This window comes from Ascaphus truei, chromosome 1, assembly GCF_040206685.1.
Source record: "Ascaphus truei isolate aAscTru1 chromosome 1, aAscTru1.hap1, whole genome shotgun sequence".
Taxonomy (NCBI): Eukaryota; Metazoa; Chordata; class Amphibia; order Anura; family Ascaphidae; genus Ascaphus; species Ascaphus truei.
This window is the reverse complement of record NC_134483.1, coordinates 82312345-82333417: the sequence shown is the minus strand read 5'-3', so window position 1 is coordinate 82333417 and position 21073 is coordinate 82312345. Positions and strand designations below refer to the sequence as shown.

Here is a 21073-nt window from a genome sequence, read left to right as displayed (position 1 = left end):
ATCACAGATAGTAGTGTAGAGGGCCCGTACTTCCTTCTGGCCAGGCACTGGTGGTGACAGCACCTTTGGCTGAAAGTGGGGTGTCCCACATCTCTTACACCGGAACTTAACTGTCACCTCTCCGCCAGGATAGTTGCAGTTTGAACAAATACACTGGAGAAAGTTCTCTCCATTAATTTCTACCAACAGGAGGTCTCCTGGTAGCGCATACTGTACGGGGGTTTTCTCAGCCATAACTGCAATGATACAAGGAGCTGTTCTGAATAGCTCTCACTCCACTGATTCACCACATGCATCTGAGGGTGCGGTAGATCTCGTCCGGCTATGCCTCCAGTGGTGACATGCAATGAGCAATTCGTTCAGTGCCTCCTCCCCCTAGTGGATCCAGGAGTCTAGGCACTAAAAGGTGGGCACGGCTTTGGTTTTCACGCTGAACCCCACACTAGTAATGGGTGGACCCAGATGTTTTGCAACAGAAAAAGTTTGCATCTTGCAAAGCTTATCATGCGGTTCTCCCGTTTTGGCGGGAACCTCTATTGTATTGCTGTAGCTCAGGCCTGCACAACTCCAGTCCTCGAGGGCCGCAAACAGGCCAGGTTTTCAGGATATCCCTACTGAGCCACTAATTGAGCCAGCTGTCCTTAAGTAGGGATATGCTGAAAACCTGGCGTGTTTGCGGCCCTCGAGGACTGGAATTGTGCAGGCCTGCTGTAGCTTCTTTAAAACTGAGGTTCTGGCCTCTCGAATTTCAAGAACCCCCCTGGGACGCTACCCGCACATTCTGTTGAGCCCTATTTGTGGATAGTCATGTTGTAGTCCACTTCAGGCAATTCTGATCCCCTTGAGCCCCCAGCAATCCCAGGTACCCTACACATAATCCTTCTGATATGGCCCTGATACAGTGTTATCAAGCACCTCTCAGCCTAGCATAAAGTTGGATATTCATGTGATAGTTTCCCCTTACAGGGGATTCTTCTGGTCCCTCAGATCCCAAGAGCCCCCAGGTACACTATCCATAATTCCTCTTGCAATGGCCCTGATATGGTGTTTTTCAGGCACTTCTCAGTTTGGCATAGGAAAATCCCTTCTGCTGCAAAAGCCTGCCTGCTTCTCAGATTTTAGATCTCAGCAGCACCTCCAACTGTAACCAGTGTTCCCCCACCCAAAGGGAGATTCACTGCTACCTGGTGTTATGGTGCTCACCTGCAGGTTTACAGAAGGGCCTGAGCTTCCGCTGATGTTAGTTGGGGATGAACAGGACAGGCTTTTGGGATCGGTAGATCTCATCTTCGGTGCAGCGCCCCCATTCCCACAGGGCCTATCAGAAATTGGTGCAGTCCCTGTAGAAAACCTCTTTCCCTCCCCCTGAAAGACTGCAGCCTCAGGCAGGAGTAAAAACAGAACTTGATCTTTAATGAAGGTACATCACAGCACACAGCATGCACTGTCTCCTCTGTGTCCCTGGAATCAACCCCAAGGAGTCGCTCGTCTCCAATGCTCCCTGATTAAGTATGGGGTATATTCTCCCACTCCCCTGAGGGAGGGGACAGAAGGTGAACCAGAGCCCTGGCTCCACACTTGTAACAACTACTACAACCACTAAATTTGGAGCTGCAGCCCTTTTTGTTACAAGGGGAGGGGTGCCAGGTCTTAGCCCCGGCAGGGCAGTACCTAGACCTTAGGCCACCCCCCCTGTCACTCAAGGGAGCTGTTTACTGCAGCAGGGCATAGATTTAACCTTAACACTGCCTGCGCTGGTACCAGGGCTAACGTGTTAGGCATAGAATTAGTAGCCCAGGGGGTATCTAGCTACAGTTACACAATATATATATATATATATATATAACACCCCTGTTGGGATTACTATTAGGTATATACTTACTGTAGGTTAAACATAAATGTCTGTTACTAAAATGTTGCAGTTAAAGAAACTGCCAGAACTTCCAGAAAGTGCGCACTGTCATCCAGAGTGGTGTACGTTAAGGGGTCCATAACACTCCCCTGTAACCATAGTGATCTATTATGTCACCATGGTCTATAAATATTGGGGGTGGGACATATGGCCTTAGACCCCAGGAGGATCCTGAAGTAAAATCTGAAAGGAAGAGGTGGGGGTCTTTTTGTGTATGTTTCATGTGTAACTTGTGTAAGTGTATGAAGTCACTTTTTGTTATTTTCGATATCAGGGAAAGTGCCCATCCTAGTACTAGGGCCACTACCAAGAGAACAGACCATTTCTGTACCAGTGATATCGGGGGCTAATGTGTGTGTATCCCCAGCTGAGAAACCGCAAGAGTAACTCTCCAGTGGCATGTACCACGTTGGGCTTGCCTGTACCGTAAGTCCATGCCAAGACACTGCAGGCACTATATATAGAGACTTGAAGGGCACTGTGCAGGATGATGGGGAATGGGAACCTGAGAGGAAGCACCCCAAAAAGTAGTATCTAGGAGTCTATACCCTCCCCTGGTATTTAGGCAAGAGAAGGTGTGTTCCTCCTACTGAGGAGGTACACTGCAAAGATGACTAAGCCATGTGGACCTCCCTGGATAAATCGCATTGGATCCAGGGAAGCATATTATGTGAAAACCTGTCCTGTCTGAAGTAATAAAACGTGACCTGTTTGTATAAAAATCTCTGGAGCCCTTTTCATCATCATCCACCAGTCTACTTCAAGGCTTACACACTAGCCAGCCGGACACCAGTCCCCGAGATCCAGGTAAAGAGATTCCAGTACAACACACCTGCACTCATACAGATGCAGCCACCAGTATCCAATCACTTGCCTTGGAAAATCTGGGGCAATCTCACAGTAAATGCCTCAACATTTCTGTTAGATTCCTAATGGCCCATCGGATTAACACAGTAGGGGGTCCCTGTAGTCCCATTCAAACTGGTGGCTGCATTTGTACGTTTACCTGTGCAATTCCCTCCTTTTAAGCCGGTTAAGGATAGGGGTTAATTGTATATAGACAAATAATAGACAAACAGTACCACAACTCAACATTCATGCTGACTTTTTATTTTAATGTTATGCGTTGCAGACGCATACACAGTAAGTATAAATACTTGTCAAATATACAACAATTACAACATTCATAAAGTTTTTTGTTTTATAGAAAGACAGCAAACACTTTATTGCACACATACTAAGCGATAATTCTACAGCAGGAAGTACTATAAAAGGAGCACAGATTTATATCCGATACAATATAAGAGACTAACCAGTACACAAAGGCAGTTCTAGTTTACATTTTAGTAGTACGGATAACACTTACAAACAAGTAGCACATGAACACAAGTTAGGTACTTTTCAACTTCCGAATGCAACAGATGTGACATGAGTGAGATTACACAACACAAGATGTTTTTAACATACAGGTTTGTAAATAGTTAAATGTTCTACAAATTAGCAGAATACATCAACATACAAAAGGCAGAAAATGAACAGCTTCTGGAAACAATACAATGACAACCAGGTGAATCAGCATTTCAAAAACCCTGCAATGTTTGAAAACCTGTTTCCTTATTTTATTGGGCAATCTCTGAATCAAAGTCAATCAAGGGTGTGGGAAATAATGAAGTGCTCCATGAAGTGGACTGGACATATGTAGCATGTATACAATCTCTATTGAGGATTCACTAGTATGTAATTAAAGGACGTTCTGTATGTTAATGAAAACAACACTACAGAACAACTTAATGCCACATGCATTGTGCTGCCAGCTGAAAGGGGGTTTCCAAGTTAAAATGCACTTAAAAAGTAAAAAAAAAAAAATTAAAGTTAAAGTTGCACAATCATTAACTGTACAGTATGTGACTAAAAACATAAGTGGTACAAACTTAGTTCTTAATATTGTATCATTTTAACAAAATAAATGTCAGCCTCCCGGTGCAGGTTATCCCAGATGAATTCCATTTATTTTCATTAGATTCGGTTGTCTATTTCTCTATTCAACTTATCAAGTAGCTGTGAATTAAGGTTGATCAAACAAATGTCTGTGGTATACAGCATATAAAAATGTAAATAAGGCTTAGCAAAATCTAAAATGTAAAGTCACATTCCAGGCATCAAATAGCTCCAACATGGCCCCTGTGTTAGAAGAAGAAAAAAAAAGCTTTTTTTTTTTAATTAATTTTTTTATTTTACATTATTCACATATTTATAATACATACAAAGCTGTGTTATGAAATGTATGGAGCTACTTAATCCATTTACAAAAGAATGTGAAATCCAGTGTAGCTTGCTAAAAACAGCAAACATCTATATTGTAAGGCCCCGGCTATGTATTAAAAATCCACAGATGCTCTGACAGAAAAGCTATTATAGGTTGTATGTTACACAACAACCTTTCCCTTTCAAGAATAGATGATAACACAGAAAATATACATTCATTAATTTCATGAAAACTTATTTTTTTTTTTTTTTTAACCTAGGAAAGAAGTCCCACTGAAAATAATGGAGATTTTTTTTTTCTTTTATCGATCTGGTGCTATTATTCCCCCCCACTTTTTCAGCCAGAAAGCTTTGATACATCATTACTAATTACTTATGAATATTTATGTGTAGAACAACTCCTATTTTTAATTCTGTGTCACATATACTGTATGAGAAATGAAAATGATTAGTGAGGTGGGTTTTTCGTGTCCTTCCAGAGGCCCATGACTGTAGAAAGGACTTCCAGAATGTATAAACACCAATATACTTCTACTCATGTTTGAAAGGGGCGAGAGTTTCCACACTTCATTATTTGCAATGTTTTCATGCTAAATGATGATCCGATATCAGCAAAGTCAATAGAACAACACAATTACTATTTTATGGTTGTCATCATAAGTGTTATCTGGGAGTGTGTGTGAGTGAAAAAGTTTATACTATTTCCGGGGTAAATTCTGAATTTGATTTACAGTAGGTGTAATAAAAAAAGAATTCAAACTCACAAATCGCTTCCGTAGATTTCAATTCTGCCTTGAGTACCAACATTTGAAAATATCTGGGGGGGGGGCTTACCACAGATCAAAAATATTATTTTGTTTATACTGTATGTTCTTATATACTTGTAGTTTTATTGGTCAATGACAAATTGCAATGTGTTTTTTTTGTTTTTTTTAGAAAATAAGTAAACAATGAAATTCAGCAGCAAACGGTACATTGTACATTCAAGACAAATACATTATTGCAGGTTTGCATAGACCTTTTTCCCATAGCCCTTTCCCCATTACCAACTGCAAAGGTCCATTTTTACCTGCACACTGATAGTTTACCAATTACAGTTAGGACAACATGTTGAAAAAAAACACAACCCTATACTCCATTTTTCTCTTCACGTGACATAAAACAAATGCCTGACATTGTGGAAATACACACAGTGCTGGTTTTTTTCTGAAAGTAGTCAGAATATAGCAGCGATTACAGTTAAGTGTTCTTGCTAATTTGTGAGGGCGCTGACAAATTACGATGCTTTTTTGTAAGGACTACCCGGTGATGTGTCCTTTCCTCGCTTCTGTCCTTTGCAGTCTTTCTCAGAAGATAGTGTACAGGAATTCTCAGGTGCTGCTGCTGGTGAATTAGGTAAGTCTTTCATTACATTCTTCTTGTTGGGAGACGAGGGAAGATCCTTCCTAGTCACCACTGCAGTTGCACTGTTGGTAACAAGGCAGGGTTGTTTTTCAGTGGCAGATCTGCCAGAGAGATTGTCTGCCTTTGATACAGCAGCAGCTTTATTAGAGGATAACTGAAAATCCTTTGTAGCTATGTTAGTTGTAACATTTATGTTTGAAGTTTTATCAATCTGCTCATTACAGATGATTACAGGGCACTCAAATAAGTGTATTTTAGCTAAGGAGACATCATTTTTGTGATGAAAAAACAATTTGGGCAAAGCTGCAGCACTGCTATGAGCCTCACGTAAGGGTGTCACATTTTCTGAATCTTTCCCTTTTAAACTTTGAGAGTCTTTGCTACAAGCTTTTGTCTTTTCCACACTTACTTCTCTTGTTTTTCTGTTTGTAACAGGGGTATGCTTAGTTTCTCCTCTGTCACTTTGAACATAAAGTGCTCCAGTGCTTTTATTTTCTTCTGAATTCTTGTCCATAGCAGAAGATCTGTGTTTCAAGATCTCATCTGACGGCTTGCTGTGTACACAACTTTTGACAGTTGTCACTCTAATAAATTTTGAATGCATGCTTGTTTTTTCCTTTAAATGAGTTTTTGCAGACGATTCCTTGGGATTAACAATACCTGAACACATGTGAATCTCTGAAGTTGCTAGTGGATTTCCATTGAAATAACATTCATGTGTGGTAGTAGCGGTGGTGCTTTTTCGGCTTAAATTACCAAGAGAAGAATTGGAATCCAAAACCTTTTCCACTTTAACGGTATCAATATTTGGATGGACGGAACATGAATATGTGTTGGCGCAATTGTCAACTTTTGTGGAACACTCTGTTTTCGCAGTATCTGTGTCTTTCTTCGTCAGGTTGACAGAGCTTTTTCTGTGGGAAAATGCTGGTATATCATACTGGTTTGCTTTAACTAAACTGGGTTTAGATTCTGCTCCCACTTTTGATTTATTGATGCTGTCACCTAGTTGCATACAAGGTAATTTGTTGACCATAGCTTGTTGTTGTACAGTAAGACAGGTCAGTTCCTTTTTATTGACAGGAAGTTGTACATCCTTTTTCTCCATATCCTCTGGGTCAACTTTTCGCAGAAGTGTAAAATCTCGTAACTTTTTAGATTTGCTGCTATAGTTTATAGAAGATGGGGCTGCTTTTATATCGGAGAATGTATTTTTGGCAGATCTATGCTCAAAAAGAGCAGAAGAGCAAACATGCTTTGCAGTGACTGGCTTAGATATAGTTACGCCTTGATTAGGATCAATCTTGGGATTTTCTGCTGGTTGATTTCCTTCTTCAATGCTGCCCAGTGCAGATATGTACTTTTCAGTGTTGCTAGATTTTGTCAGACCAGTAGCAGCTATATGCTCATTAGATTCTCTGGAAGTATCGTACTTTTCAGAGTATGATTTATTAGGTCTTTGCTCCATTGAACGCTCGACAGAGGATACATTCTGAATTTTCATCTCTTGTCTATTAGGTTTCACAGAAGCAGACAATCCTTCTGTCGTTGGACACTTCATGGTCAACTGAATTGCCCCCAATCCTTGACTTTGAACAGAACTAACTGTCTCGACTAAATGTTCTTTTACTTTAAAGCATGAATCAGGCTTGTTTTGATAAACCTCAGTTGCTTGAGAATCAGATCGTAATAGGTTTAGAGGTTCATTAGGCTTCTCTTTAATATGTCCCTGGTGTCCGGAACACCCCTGTAAACTCAGACAATTGGGGTTTGGTTTTGTAAACTTTAATGTACTTATGTTATCTGTTTTAGATGAGACTTCACTCATTGAATTTAGGCTGGATTCCTCCGCTTTTAAAGTCTTGTAACTTTTTTTCTCTGATAACAACGCTGCATCAAACTCTGTTTTTGAAACTTTTGGCCCTGATAGCAAGGCTATATCTAAGGTGCCTTCAATTGGTTTCAAGGAAGAAACAGACCTTGCTTCTAGTTTATATTCAGAAGGGCTTTTTCGGACTGAAGCTTCTGCAGGCATAACAGTTGATTTGTCAATATTATTTTCACATCTGTTATTGGCTTTCATTGTTACAAAAGAAATTGAACTCCCTTGAACATTAGCTGAACATGTTCTGTTATCTGGTGATGTCATAGAATCTGCCTGCAAATACACAGCTTTGGTCTGTATACATTCATGAGCTGCTGAAACAATTTTGGACTTTAACACTGGACAGAGACTGCTGTCTTTGTCTTCACATTTTTTCTTTCTAAAATAATCAATATTTGAAAGCGTTCCCTCTACCCTCTCAAATCTGACGAACTCTTTTGCTGGAAGTGCTTTATCTCCATTTTCTTCCTTAACATTAATTAACCAATCAGACGAATGAGGAAGTTTCTCTTGCAAAGAACAGGATGTGGGGGGTTTCTTGAATTCATATGATATGTGACCAGTTTCAGTAAGCTGAGAACCATGACAGAACACCTGGGCATCTAAAGTAATGTTGCCACCATTTGATCTAGTTTTTACACTTTTGCAATGGGTCTCTTTAAACATAACTCCGCCAGACCGACTCTCACAAGCCACAATTTTATTCTCATAGATATCTGATCTGTTTGTAAGATTATGTGTTTTCTCTTCCTTTTCTTCTGCTGTTAATGTTGTTGACATTTCAAGTTCACTATGCAAATCATGTGCTATGTTTTGTTTCAAAAGAGAATCTGGTCTTTCGGATATACTTTTCTTCTTCATGACTATCTTGGCCATTAATTTCTCTTTGTCCAGTTCGTCCAGGGACTCCTGCCTACCTAACTTTCTTGTTACTGGACGCTTCAGGCAGCCTTGCTCTACAGGTCTAACTCTTGTGAGTGCAGGGGCATCACATGTACTCTCTTCTAGGCTTTGCAGGGTTACATCTCTTTGTGATGGTTGCTTACACACTTCTTCCTTGGTCACTTCAAGATTGTGCTTTCGCGAACATAAGTACTTCTTTTCACAGCAGTACGATGGTGAAAGTTTTTCTTCTGACTGGACTCTTTTTAACAATGGAGACCTTGGTGGCTCTGCACTTTTAGGTCTGACCACATGTCTTACAATTGTTGGTGGAGAGTGCATTTTTGCAGGGAAGTTAGGAGTACCTTTTGAATTTCCCACTAAATGCCCATGTAAAGGTGATGGAGATCGCTGTGGAGATGGTGGCTGAGGTGTGGGTGAGGGTGTTCTTGCCAAAGGCGACAGTGGTATGCTGCCAGCAGACTTACGCCTTCCAGACCTGTATCTTTGGCCACTTAACTTTGGACCCAAACCATGTAGAGTGCTAGGTCTTATGTGGCCAGAACCTGCTGGAGAATTTGGTGCGCTTGAACTTGGAGAACTGCTCTGTGACGAATTGGTGCCTAAAGAGAAAAGACAATATATATATAAAAAATAATGTACCGTACTATATTACATTACATCTCAGACAATACAAAGGTATCGGTGTCATAAAATACTGCTGCATATGAAATCTAAATGACAAAACAGGTAATGGTGAGGTTTATCTGTATAAACACTCAACACTGACAGTTAATGGTTATAGTGTTAGATAATCTAACTCACCAGATGGGAAATCTGGAGTGGAGCGACAGCTTGGGGTAGGAGATCTAGGAGACAAACTGTGGGTGGGGGATGCAGGTAGGCTTTCTCCAGATGAGAGAGATCGGGTTAAGCAGGAAAAGCTTCGGCTAGTATGCAGGAGGGGTGATGGTTGCTTCGATAGCTTTTTGAAGAAAGACCGCCTCCTAAAGTAAAAAAAAAATAAAAAAGATAGTAATCTACATCAATGTAATTGTGCCGATTACGTATATTTTGAAAAGATTGAGTTTGTTAAATATACCTGGAACAATATTAAGAAAATATGAAGTCAAATATGAGAATTAAAATTAAATTTTGGTCACATACAATCCCGTCTATTCAGGAAAAACACTTCTGAAAGGCTTAACTTGTGCTAAAAAATTAATATATCGTTTTCATAAGTAGATATAAAGTCTCTCATAGGAATTATAGTTAAACAAATTTATAGCAACATGTTGCTTGGCCAGGCAGGTGGCAATTACCTTGGCGGCGAAAGGGTTAAAGAAAAGTAGGATTTCCATTTTTGCTAAATAATAGCCATTATTACAATTGTAGCGCACACAATCCAACTTCATTTCAATGGCTGAGTTAAGTTTATTAAACAAAAATCGTAGAATGAATGTTTGAGGGTCTGATTCTGGGTTGCAAATTACAGTAATTTATACTCTGTTTAACCTGTTGCCACAAAGTAAACATTTGAAAGGGAAACCATAGTGCATGTGTGTAAGTGTATGTGGATGGGATTTATATGTACTGGATAGCCAATGTCTTAAGTTGAGAGATCAGCTTTCTGTGGTCGATAATAAGGGAATCATTTCAAATGGTTACTTTTTTTTTTTGTAACAGTGGTATTAAGATCTTTTATTTTCCTGATTTGTTTCCTGTCCTACAATTTCACTGTTTCTTTAAAAACTTATGAATATCAGGCATAGCATGGTGAAACAAAATATTTAAGGACGTACTAGAAATTTAAGGGATGCAGAACATCTGGTTGGTCGATACAGAAAGACTCCTTTGTGTTTCTAATTGTAACGTAATTTGGAAATTCCAAATATTGTACTGTATATCAAATTCTACATTAAATTTGTTAAAATCGGTCATAGAAACTTCATCAATTAAATCACTGGATGCAATTCAGTGTTTTTTTTTTTTGTTTTTTTTAAATCAGTAAAGCCAAAATAAAGTATTTTGTAAAACAGAATACATTTGAGGTATTTTCAAATTGAAAGAGGATTATGGATTAACATTCAACCATTTCCTACAGAGTTTATACACGTAATCGACTATTCACCATCATCAGATTCCTTTCTACAGTATGTATTAAACAAACCAAAGTCAATAAGAGACATATTTTGGTGAAGGTTGAAATATACAAACAAAGCCAATCTAGAGACTGTTTCTAGTTATTTTACCTTCTGCTCACTTAATTTTAAGTAATTAAAAAAAAGATATTGTTTATAGAACCATTAGTGCATTATTACAATATAGATGCAAGGTACCGTGCTCATTTTTATTGTGCTAATTATATTTACTAGAGACAAGAATTACCTTGCCTCACTCCAATATTGGTTACACAAGCTAAAAACAGATAAAGCTATAGTGGAACACAGTCAAATATGCTCACATTTAATCAAGCCTGGATATTGATATCTGTGGTTCCAAATATATATTACTGTACATTGTTCACCACGTCTGTTTGAGACTTTGAAATGTTATATGGATGGACTCTAAGATGCCTTTTCATCATTAAAGAAAAGGTAACAAATATATATATACCTTAAAAAGTGTGGTGAGTACCGACTCTTATCTCATTTGAGCTAATGCCAGCAACCAACCTCACACTGATGATACCCATCAAGGTTGAAACATGTCTGTGAGTGGGTTTACTGGCTTTGCATCTCCCAAGCCCTTGCTTAAAAGCTGTGTCTAAAGCAGCATGCATTGGCTAAGGGTTGCTCATGTAATGTGAGCTTGAGATAAAAGGTGGCACTGTGTGCTCATTTGCATGTCATTTCCCAGAATCCCTTGCTGCAGTGGAAGTGCTGTGTGCTGGGTGATAATGGTGAAAGACAGGGGTGCAGACCTGTCTAAGACATGCAAATGAATATACAGGAATATTTACAGTTGCTTTATATATATGTTCGACAAACCTATACATTTGCTCACCCCGGGCGAGTGGATTTAACCCCCGGGCGAGTAAATATTGGCCCAAGCAGCACACGTTTGGTACTAGGTGGCGAGTAGATTTTTTTGTGTGGCGAGTAGATTTTTTTGTGTGGCGAGTAGATTTTTTTGATGATTTGTCAACCACTGTGTATATTTTTTTTAAGGTTATGGTGGGTAAAAAAAGGGACAAAAACCCTCCACAGTAAAGCATATAAGCAACTGTAAATATACCTGTATATTCATTTGCACATTGCTTAATATATATAGCCGTGCATCTTTCATCCTTTCCAAATTTAGGTTTGGAAGTCTAAGTGCAAAAATGGGATATGAAATACACGCTGCTTTTATTAGAGGCTAATTAGTAGCTCATGACAGATTGAAGAAGGGATGCTGCAGCAGCTCCAAAGCGACACTGATCACAGCCATCATAAAACAGCTTTAATAAAAATTATTCTTGTTAAGGTCAAGGACATCTGTAAGTATTTTTGCATGACCAGTTTTCAATACTAGAAAACCTAGGTAGGAATTTACAATAGATAAAAAACAAAGATTTAAAAAAAGTAAGGATAATTAAAAAAATAATAATATTCAGAACTATTAAAAAGAAATGATATGCACTTTACATTGGTGCTATAAGATATTTGTACAATTGTTGGAATAGAAAAGACGTCTACAACGGCCTCCGTAGTAAAGAATAGCTTAGTTTTCTGATACAGTAGGTATAATATGACTTCAAAGAGATATGCAGGATGTTGACATTTGAAAGTATTTTGTTTTCCTATTTTTCCTAAATGGTTTTGAGAATAAGACTGACTAACAATTACATTTTTTGTTGTTGCCAATCTTGAGCTGAGCATCCAAGAGAAGGGTGTGATAGATCAGGGGGGCTCAACTGCAGTCCTCACGACCCTCTCACCAGGTCAGGTTTTAAGGATGTCCCAGCTTCAGCACGGGGGGCTCAATCAGCACAGGGGGCTCAGTCTTTGAACTGAGCCCCCTGTGCTGAAGCTGGGGAAATCCATGAAACCTGACCTGTTGGAGGTTCTTGAGGACTGGAGTTGAGCACCACTGTGATACAGTATGATAGATTACAAATATTACATACCTACTGAAAAAATAGCTGTATACCAACTTTATATATAGATATGTATATAATGTATAACCCTGCTCACTTAATGTAACTATGTATTTGTAACCATGTATTATTTGTCATCATAACTCTCTGCCCAGGACACACATGAAAACGAGAGGTAACTCTCAATGTATTACTTCCTGCTAAAACATTTTATAAATACATTTTGCTGTAAAAAAAAAAAAAAAAACTAAGCTAAACAACTACAAATACTTTATGATCTTTGTCAATAACATTTTGCACTAAAAACAAATCCTAGGAAAATATCAATACAATTCTGGTGCTTTGTCTGGTAACCCAATATTGCTACACTGCTATAATTGCTCGCGGAGATGTAATTTTGATGAAGGACTATAGTATCTGAAAATGAGAAGCAATAAAACGATTTCTTCCAACAGAAAATGTGTGCTGTTTTTTCCCCTCAGCAAAACAGATTAATTTTTTTTTTGATCCAGACCAACCCGTTAATGTTTTTTTTTTAAAAGAGGAAAGGAATAAGTTATTACTAACCGTTCCATCGTCTCCTTCTTTTTGGTTTTCTTACTGCGTCTCACCATCCGGCTCCGGTAGCTATTTCTTCTTGCCGGCCCAGTTTTGATTGACGTATTCTCAAAGGAAGTTGTAGCGATGGCCACTTTGCTTCCACTCTGTCAAAATAATGCTCATATTAAGCCACAGGTGTGAGAGGAGTGTGGCAGTAAAGTTGCACCTCCTCGTGTGCTATTTCAATGATTTTGTACAGACATGTATCTTTGTATGCCGTGCAATTCTCTGTACAGAGTATATAAAAAAAAAAAAATAACTTCCTACACTTCAAAGCATGCAAATACTGCTCAACCCCCTTACAAACGCTGTGCTTGGGGTCCAAAGAATCACATTGCGTTATAAGCGGATCGCGTTAGAAATAAAGTACAATTGTATGCATTGTACAATAAACTATTTAAGACACCAATAATCGTGTTTTAAACTATTCATAAATACGAAAATTGGAAGCCACCCTTGTATCGTGTTATAAGCGGATTCGCGTTGTAACGGATCGTGTTATAACGGGGTTGAGCTGTATCATATATACAGTACAGTGGGATGCAGTTTAAATATTTTTAAAAATCGCAAGGCAACCACAAGTACACATAGTGATATATTATTGTTTCAAAGACAGGCCTGTAGACACTATGTTTGCATAAAGCTATTTGGGCACATTTGACGACAAATGCTAACTTTTATTTGTGATAAGTCAAATAGAAAAGCCTCCCCTTAAAATGAGAGTAACCCCATGCTCATCACTTCAACTACTACTGCTTACTGGTCAGGATTACTTGTGCAAAAAAAATGCAGTCCATAACGGATGACAAGCGCTATTAAAAATAAAATGCTTAATTTCCTAAATTTAGGTCACCTCGTTTCGGTGAACTGCACAACATTATCAGGGTATGTGCAAGCCTTCCTACACGTATAATTTATACTCTAGCAATCTTCTAGTCAATGTCACTTTTTTCTAGATCACAAATATATATTTAAATTTTTACATACACACATTTTACAAAAACACAGACATTTCACTCTATTTGAAACTCAAACGTTAGATCCAATAGACTTCTCACTGCACTAGCAATGGAATCAAATTGAATGGTGAATTTTCTGTATTTTCATGTAAAACAAACAGAATTTCCTATCTGTACTGGTTTCACTTATATTAGTTTGTTAGCAACAAAAACAGACACAAAGAACATTTTCTAAATGATTTATTGAACTGCAGACTCAAAAGTAGAATCTATTTAAAGGGGTGGCAACTGACCGCTCCAGCAGAGTTTAGCATATTAAACTTAAGGAGTAAAGAAATAGCAAACAGTAAAGGAAACAAATAAACTAAAAAAGTTATAATGTACGAACTTCAAGTTTATCATTTTAAAACACAATATGAGGGCTGAGTACAGTACATCTCTTAATTGGGCTTATAAAAAAATCAAATCGGATTATGATTAGTGCCCGTTCCAAATGGTGGGTGTAATAAAACCATACAGCATAGTCTGACAATGTGCATTTCTTTGAACAAATCTATTTATCTTAGAAAAGCCTGAAGACATGTAGAATAATATAAATACAAATAATAATCATGTATATGTCTCATGTAAAAGGGCAGTCTACGTATGAACAGAATAAAACCGTTACCTTCAGAAGAAGCTCTATAACCTCAGTGTGAACAAGTCCATGAACTGGCTCACCATTGATGTGAGTAATAAGGTCACCAGCCTTGAGACCTGCTTGATAAGCTGGGCTTTCCTCTTCAACACTCTAGGGTAAAAAAAACAAACAAACCATATATTGTGCCCTAAATTTAATGGTGTGGCTACATAATCAGATATAATCCAGAAAATTCACTTTATTCTAACCTCCCCGCCTCCCCATATTTCTAGATTGACCACAAAACTGATTAAAAAACTCAACTTTTGGTAGGATTTTAGAAATCTCACTTAATTCACCCCTTGATTGTCAAGAGGGAGCATCAACGCATTGTTTAGAAAATGAAGAGGTTTAAAAAAAAAAAAAAAGAATAAAAAAAATGTTAGTGCATACCCAAACAATGTGATGAACTGTGTAGACATCACTGTCACCCACAAACACTCTAATTGCCTGCAGAGTGAAGCCAAACTTCTTCCCGGAACTCTGAATGACAATCGGCTGTCGTGGACTGAAGGAGGAAATGGAAGAGTCGCGGCTGGGAGAGGAATCTCTCGATGAGGGATCTGAAGACAGTGAGTGAGGGGATATAGGGCTTCCTAGTGGAGACACGCTATACACATCTGAAAGAAAATGGCTTTCATTAAGAATGAGGCACAACACATCTTAACATATGCCCTAAAGGAGCATTATCCCCTAGGTTTGAAGCAGGGGTTTCCGGAGCTGAAAAGCAATAATTTCAGCTGCGGGGATCCCCTGCTCCCCGAGATCCTTATCTCAATAGGTAATGCCGGTATGTATTGCAAAGTTTAAATGTCCCGCACTGCAGGCCAATAGGAAGCCACAGCGAATGACATTGCTGCTTCCTATTGGCCAACATAATGCAGGACTTTTATACTGCCATATTGTGTGCCCAGCCGGGCTGCTATCGGTATGAACTATGGAGGCATTTCGGGAAGCAGTGGGTCCCCAGAGCTCAGATTAATAAGGGTTTAGCTCAAGAAACACCCTGCATACAACGTAATACACACACACACACACACACACACACACACACAAAACATAGGCGGAAACGCACCTTTAATACTGTAAGCTCAGGGGGGGAAAAAACACAACTCTAGCTGAAAATAAAGCAAGCAAACGTACTACAAACAAGAAAGAAATTCATGCAGTGGATATATAAAAGGTGGTTTATATTTAGGATTCATGACACAATCCATGCAGATGCTGGTAGTGAACACAATAGTACTACGAAAAATGTTGTGTTTTACATAAAATTCTAAGTGATTTATACAGTTTCCATTTGATAACTACACACAAATTGTGGTATACAGTAGAAGAGGCGCACTCTCAAATTACACAGGAGTGGGAAGAGTGATCTGACTACCTGTTATCCATATGACTGAATTGACAAAGGAAGGAAGAGCTGAACTTATCTGCAGTGCTTTGCTCCACTTCACTAATTACACAGGTCCCCCTCCAATCATGAATACAAAATAAGCTCCGCAAAACATTGATCTTCAACTATAAAAATTATATTTAAAAAAATCAACAAAGAAAACTGTCCTGCCGTATTCAGTCATTTGAATCCATTTGTAATTTTTTTTTTTTTTTAATCAAAATGCCCGTGGAATATATGGCCATAATCGCTTTACGTTTTGCCTTAATGGCACTCTGTTGACTCAAAAATTAAAATGTTAACAAATAATGGTAAGACTCCTTAAATTTATGAAAAACGTTTTTTGTTATCAAAGTACAGCAGCGGGGTGCTAACGCAATCTAACAAGACTGGCAGAAAGAAACTGGAATTCTAGAATTTAAAAGGGGAGACAAGGAAAACAAATATCTTGCACTTGCAATTAATTAGATATGTTGTCGTCTAACGTTACAAAAGACAATGAAAATGAATTATTCTGTCCCAAATGCTCATTTTGCCATCATATCACGAATTTGAAACTTCTGCAAATTGAATAACTGAACATGATTTATAGAGCCTGAAAGGAACATAACGAAACATGATCATGCAATAACTGATGCATTCAAAGCACAAGTAGCTGCAAAGCAAAGATTATTCCACAATTCTGCAACGGAACTATACGCCTCAATTTCAACACAGCACTAAAAGATAATCAATGTAAGTGCAACAATTATCCCATTTAATATCAAAGCATGATCAATATTTGGCGCTTTTAGATAGGGACGAAGCAGGAAGCCCCTTCAAGAAGAGTTTCTCTGAAGTTATGCAAATCATTTTGAATCTCTCTTTTGGTCAAACGATTTTCTGTTCAGTGGTCAAGAACCAGGTACAGTAACCAAATTCTTAGCATGTTTGTTTTATAAGCTTGCAAAGCATCTGTAAGACTATTTCCTAAAACTCCCACTTAGACCCACATGACAAAACTGTAACTACGAAACATACAATAATTCCACGTAAATTTACAATTACCAATTGAACGCTACTGTTGTAATTTACATTGGCTTATGGGCAGGTACATTTTTGCAAAGACACTTGCAAATGGGCCTCACAATCCATATAATGATATTCTACAACCCAAGGGAGTAATGTGGGAAACAAGACACCTATCTTTAAAAGTGCACAATACCTGCACTCGCATTGAAGTGAGTGGGATGCATTACTTCACGTCATGAGGTATTCAAAGCACAATAAGAATGGCATACAATGGGTTATTCTTTCCCACTGAACGTTTCAGAAAACAAGATATGATCCTGTGCACCATAGGGCTCTTTATACAGTGACATGAAAGCAGTTACCCTGCAGAAAAATCCCAAAGGTTAATCAATTCTCTGCATAAAGTGCCTACAGTTCCTTTCAATTCTGTAGGTATAAATACTCAGAAGCAAAGATTCTAAAACAAAGGTGCATTGAAAAGAGCTCACATTTCAAATCACTATTTGACAAAGGGTAAAAAGGGCATGCAAAATCATTAAACTTCATGCTGCATATATTTATTTCTACCTCCAGGGATCATGAGAGACAAAGCACTAGCAGAGATGGACTTAGTGACTTTTCCAGAATTTTTCTGTTTCTCTGTGTTTTCTAATCGCTGACGAGCCATATGAGAAGCCGGTTCATTGTAGGCCTTTGAGGGATTATCTTTACTGTCCACACTCTCGCTTCTTCCATTTATCTGATCTAAATGCTCTGAAAAACTACTCACTGTACAAGGAAGAAAGGATAGACACATTAAAAACAACTGCAGCTTAAAAGAAAATCGCTCTTATCCCTTCTAGTGCCATAGTGGCCTGAAGCCTAGGGCACGGCAATGCACTGTACTGGAAGCACCTGGGAGACACAGAAGATGTTCTGTTTCTATTTAAAAGAAATCTTACACATACAATGGAGAAACATTAAATGGTCTATTAACACTTATGTTTACCATGATGCTTGTTAAACTACTCTAATGTATGTTCTATAGGTGTATTAGAATCTGAGGGGGTTAGGTGCATGATCTGACGCAATAAGGAAATGCCTCGGGTGCAAAGAGGTCAACCCTTTGCAGGGAGACAATATTGTAAAGTAGAACAATCAGCTTTTATAAGACAGTACCGGTACTATACAGGTCTAGCAAAAAATATATAACAAACTTTATTTGGTGGTTCGGTCTCAAACTCAGACCCCGTTTGAGACCGAACGTCAAACCACCGAATAAGGTTTGTTATATTTTTTTTGCAAGGCCTGTGGAGTACCGGTACTTTCTTATGAAAGCTGATTGTTCTACTTTGCTATATGTGTATTATCCATACAATACTGTACCACTTGCTAAACATTTTATTTCCCTATCGTTTTCAATAGGCCTCCACTTGCTATTTCAAAATAAACATTTGCTTCCCTATTAAGCCAAACGAAGAAGCGGTGCACTGAGGTAAGTAGAGAACCACACGCAGCTCTAACAAAAAACGACTAATTTATTGAAAAAAAGGGAACAAACATCATGAAGCTAAGAACCTCTTACGCATCTCATCCCGCAAGTCACACGTTACACCCTTTACACACTTATCAGTAACCACTACTGCGTACTTGTAATAATACTCCCCCTAGGGGGTAACTCCACACCATGTACCGTAGTACCAAATGTCATTTGTACCTTGCACCCACCACCGTGTATCCCCACACCATGTCCACAGTCTAACCCCTTTGTCCCGTGGTCAGCGCTGCCACTATGTGTACATATATATGGTGATACGTTGGTGCACTTAGGAAGGTACCTGCCGAGTGCTCCTGCACTCAGGCCTGCAAGCAACTTTGAAAAGGATCTGCCGCTTGGTGATCCCGTCTGTGATCTGGCCCTTCCTTGCCCGAGGGTCCGCCAGGGGCGATCCCACCCTGGAGATAGTCTTTGTCTCTTTGGGGCGTAGGCTTGAGCCCAAACCTCTTCTCGGGGAGCGCAGCGTCCGCTGTGTCCCTAACTAACACTGGTACTAAGGTGGCAAGGTCCCTAACCTAGGGCCTGTCCCTGTAGCACCACAAACTGTAAGGGGCTCAGGACCTAACTGGGGCCTAGGGGGCTGCTGGCCTAATGAGGTGGGTCACAGAACCCTGCACTCACCTCCTTCCCCTAGCTCTTCCTGGTCCAGACTGATCTGTATCCCGCGCGCGTGAAATGTATCAAAACCCTGCAAGCAGGGAGCTCCTCCAGCCCTATTGGCTCCCTGGTGTCATGGGGCCGCTCCTGGGGCTCATGGGACTTGTAGTCCCGTTCAAGAGCCTTCCCTGGTAGGCATGGGTTCGCGCGCTTATCACTGCGCATGCGCAACTCTTCAGGGCCGCCGGGACTTACTGCGCAAGCGCGAAGTCGCGCAAGATGGCGGCACCCTGCTCAGGAGCCGCCGGGGACCTTCGAGCACCAGAACAATCACTGCACTCGACCCCCACCCTCCTGTCATGCCGGCGGGTCTGCCGATGACTCCCTTTACATCTGGGGATAGAGGCACCTGTCTTCATATATACATCCGGTGCCGCTGCAAGGACTCAGATGCAGGAAGCCTCATCTCAAACTGAGGTCTGACACGTGGGAAGTAATTTTATGCCACAGGAGGGAATTGATTTTTCAGCATCAGAACAACACCAGTTTAACCGGACGCACGCTGAGGAGGTATATTCCGTGCTTCAACAGGTCTGTCACCAGTACACCCACATCACCATTGAGAAGGGACATTCTGTGGGTGTTTACTGTTCCTTACTGGGCTATCATCAGCCATATGGACTGTCATTGACATTCACCACTGTTGGCATTTTTTCCCCATGATATCTTGCTTCCTTGCTCCACATCCCCTTCCATATGTCACTTGCTAATTGCCGCTATCTGCTTGTACTAGACATATTATTGCTTTTTAATCACACCAGTTTACTACTAATCCTTTTGACTACTCTGGCCATTTAAAAATATTTAAACACATTTATTTTCAACCATACGGAACTGGCGCTTCTTTTTCTCCTGATAGATAGAGATAGAGATATATATATATATATATATATATATATATATATATATATATATATATATATATATATATATATATATATATATAAAAAGCAGAAAATAGCCGTGTTAGTCCAGTTGCGATAATGCAGAATAAATGAGTTCTCCTGTGACATAGATTGTTAGTCCAATAAAAAAGGTATCACCTAATACTGAAGAACTCATTTATTCTGCACTATATATATATATATATATATATATATATATATATATATATATATATATCATAGCACATTCACATGTGTGAGACAGGTCTGCAACCCTGCTTTTCCCCTTTATCGTCTAGCAGTCTAGCATACAGTCCTTCCACTGGGAAATGAATTTTCCAGGGATTCTGGGAAATGACATGCAAATGAGCATTCTATATATGGCATTCTCACTTGTAAAGCCATGGAATTTGTAGAGAATGTCATCTGCATTGGAGATGTCAATAGAGCTGCCGAAAAGTGTTTTTCCTGCTTACTTATGTGTTTTCTGCCGAGGATCCCTCCCCTTCCACCCCCCCCCCCCCCCAAAAAAAAACCTGGATTTTAAAACCCATCTCTTGACTATTTTTTTTGCTAAAACCCCGACAGTAATCTGAGGCTACGGCCCCAGTGTTGGCTGCTGCACCCACGCCTGGCGTCACTGAGGCACGTGCACAGCTTAAAGCCGCAATCTGTGGTCTGTGGTCTGTAGGGAGGCACGAGGGGCGTCGGCAAAACAGGGGGGAGGGGAGCGGCACTGCCAGCCCTTCAAGAGTGTTTGTAATAGTAGAAATGCTTTGAAACTGGACTAAATGGCAGGGGAGGCAGTTTACAGCGTCATTCATATGCAAAACTGCACTATAAATTTCGAAGCCGTCTCAGTTGCTGTAGCACCGTAAGCACTTTTTTGATACAATTGTGTCTACCCTCCCTGGCCCCTTT

At 39.5% G+C, this 21073-nt stretch overlaps 1 protein-coding gene across 9 annotated transcripts in view; it reads right to left on the bottom strand.

Annotated features, from left to right (window-relative positions):
• Positions 1 to 3000: 3000 nt before the first annotated feature.
• MAST4 (microtubule associated serine/threonine kinase family member 4) overlaps positions 3001 to 21073 on the bottom strand; it is a 607818-nt gene continuing 589745 nt past the window's right edge. For 6 of the 9 annotated variants that reach the window (XM_075590393.1, XM_075590402.1, XM_075590430.1 and 3 more), the window contains 6 exons: positions 17642 to 17842; positions 15061 to 15287; positions 14656 to 14778; positions 12997 to 13133; positions 9174 to 9355; positions 3001 to 8971 (listed from right to left, as the gene is read on the bottom strand). In XM_075590393.1, coding sequence (XP_075446508.1) covers positions 5454 to 8971; positions 9174 to 9355; positions 12997 to 13133; positions 14656 to 14778; positions 15061 to 15287; positions 17642 to 17842 — 4388 coding nt within the window. In that variant the 3' untranslated portion in view covers positions 3001 to 5453. The remainder of the gene's footprint in view (positions 8972 to 9173; positions 9356 to 12996; positions 13134 to 14655; positions 14779 to 15060; positions 15288 to 17641; positions 17843 to 21073) is intronic. The other 3 variants (XM_075590412.1, XM_075590422.1, XM_075590462.1) reach the window with 1 other exon arrangement.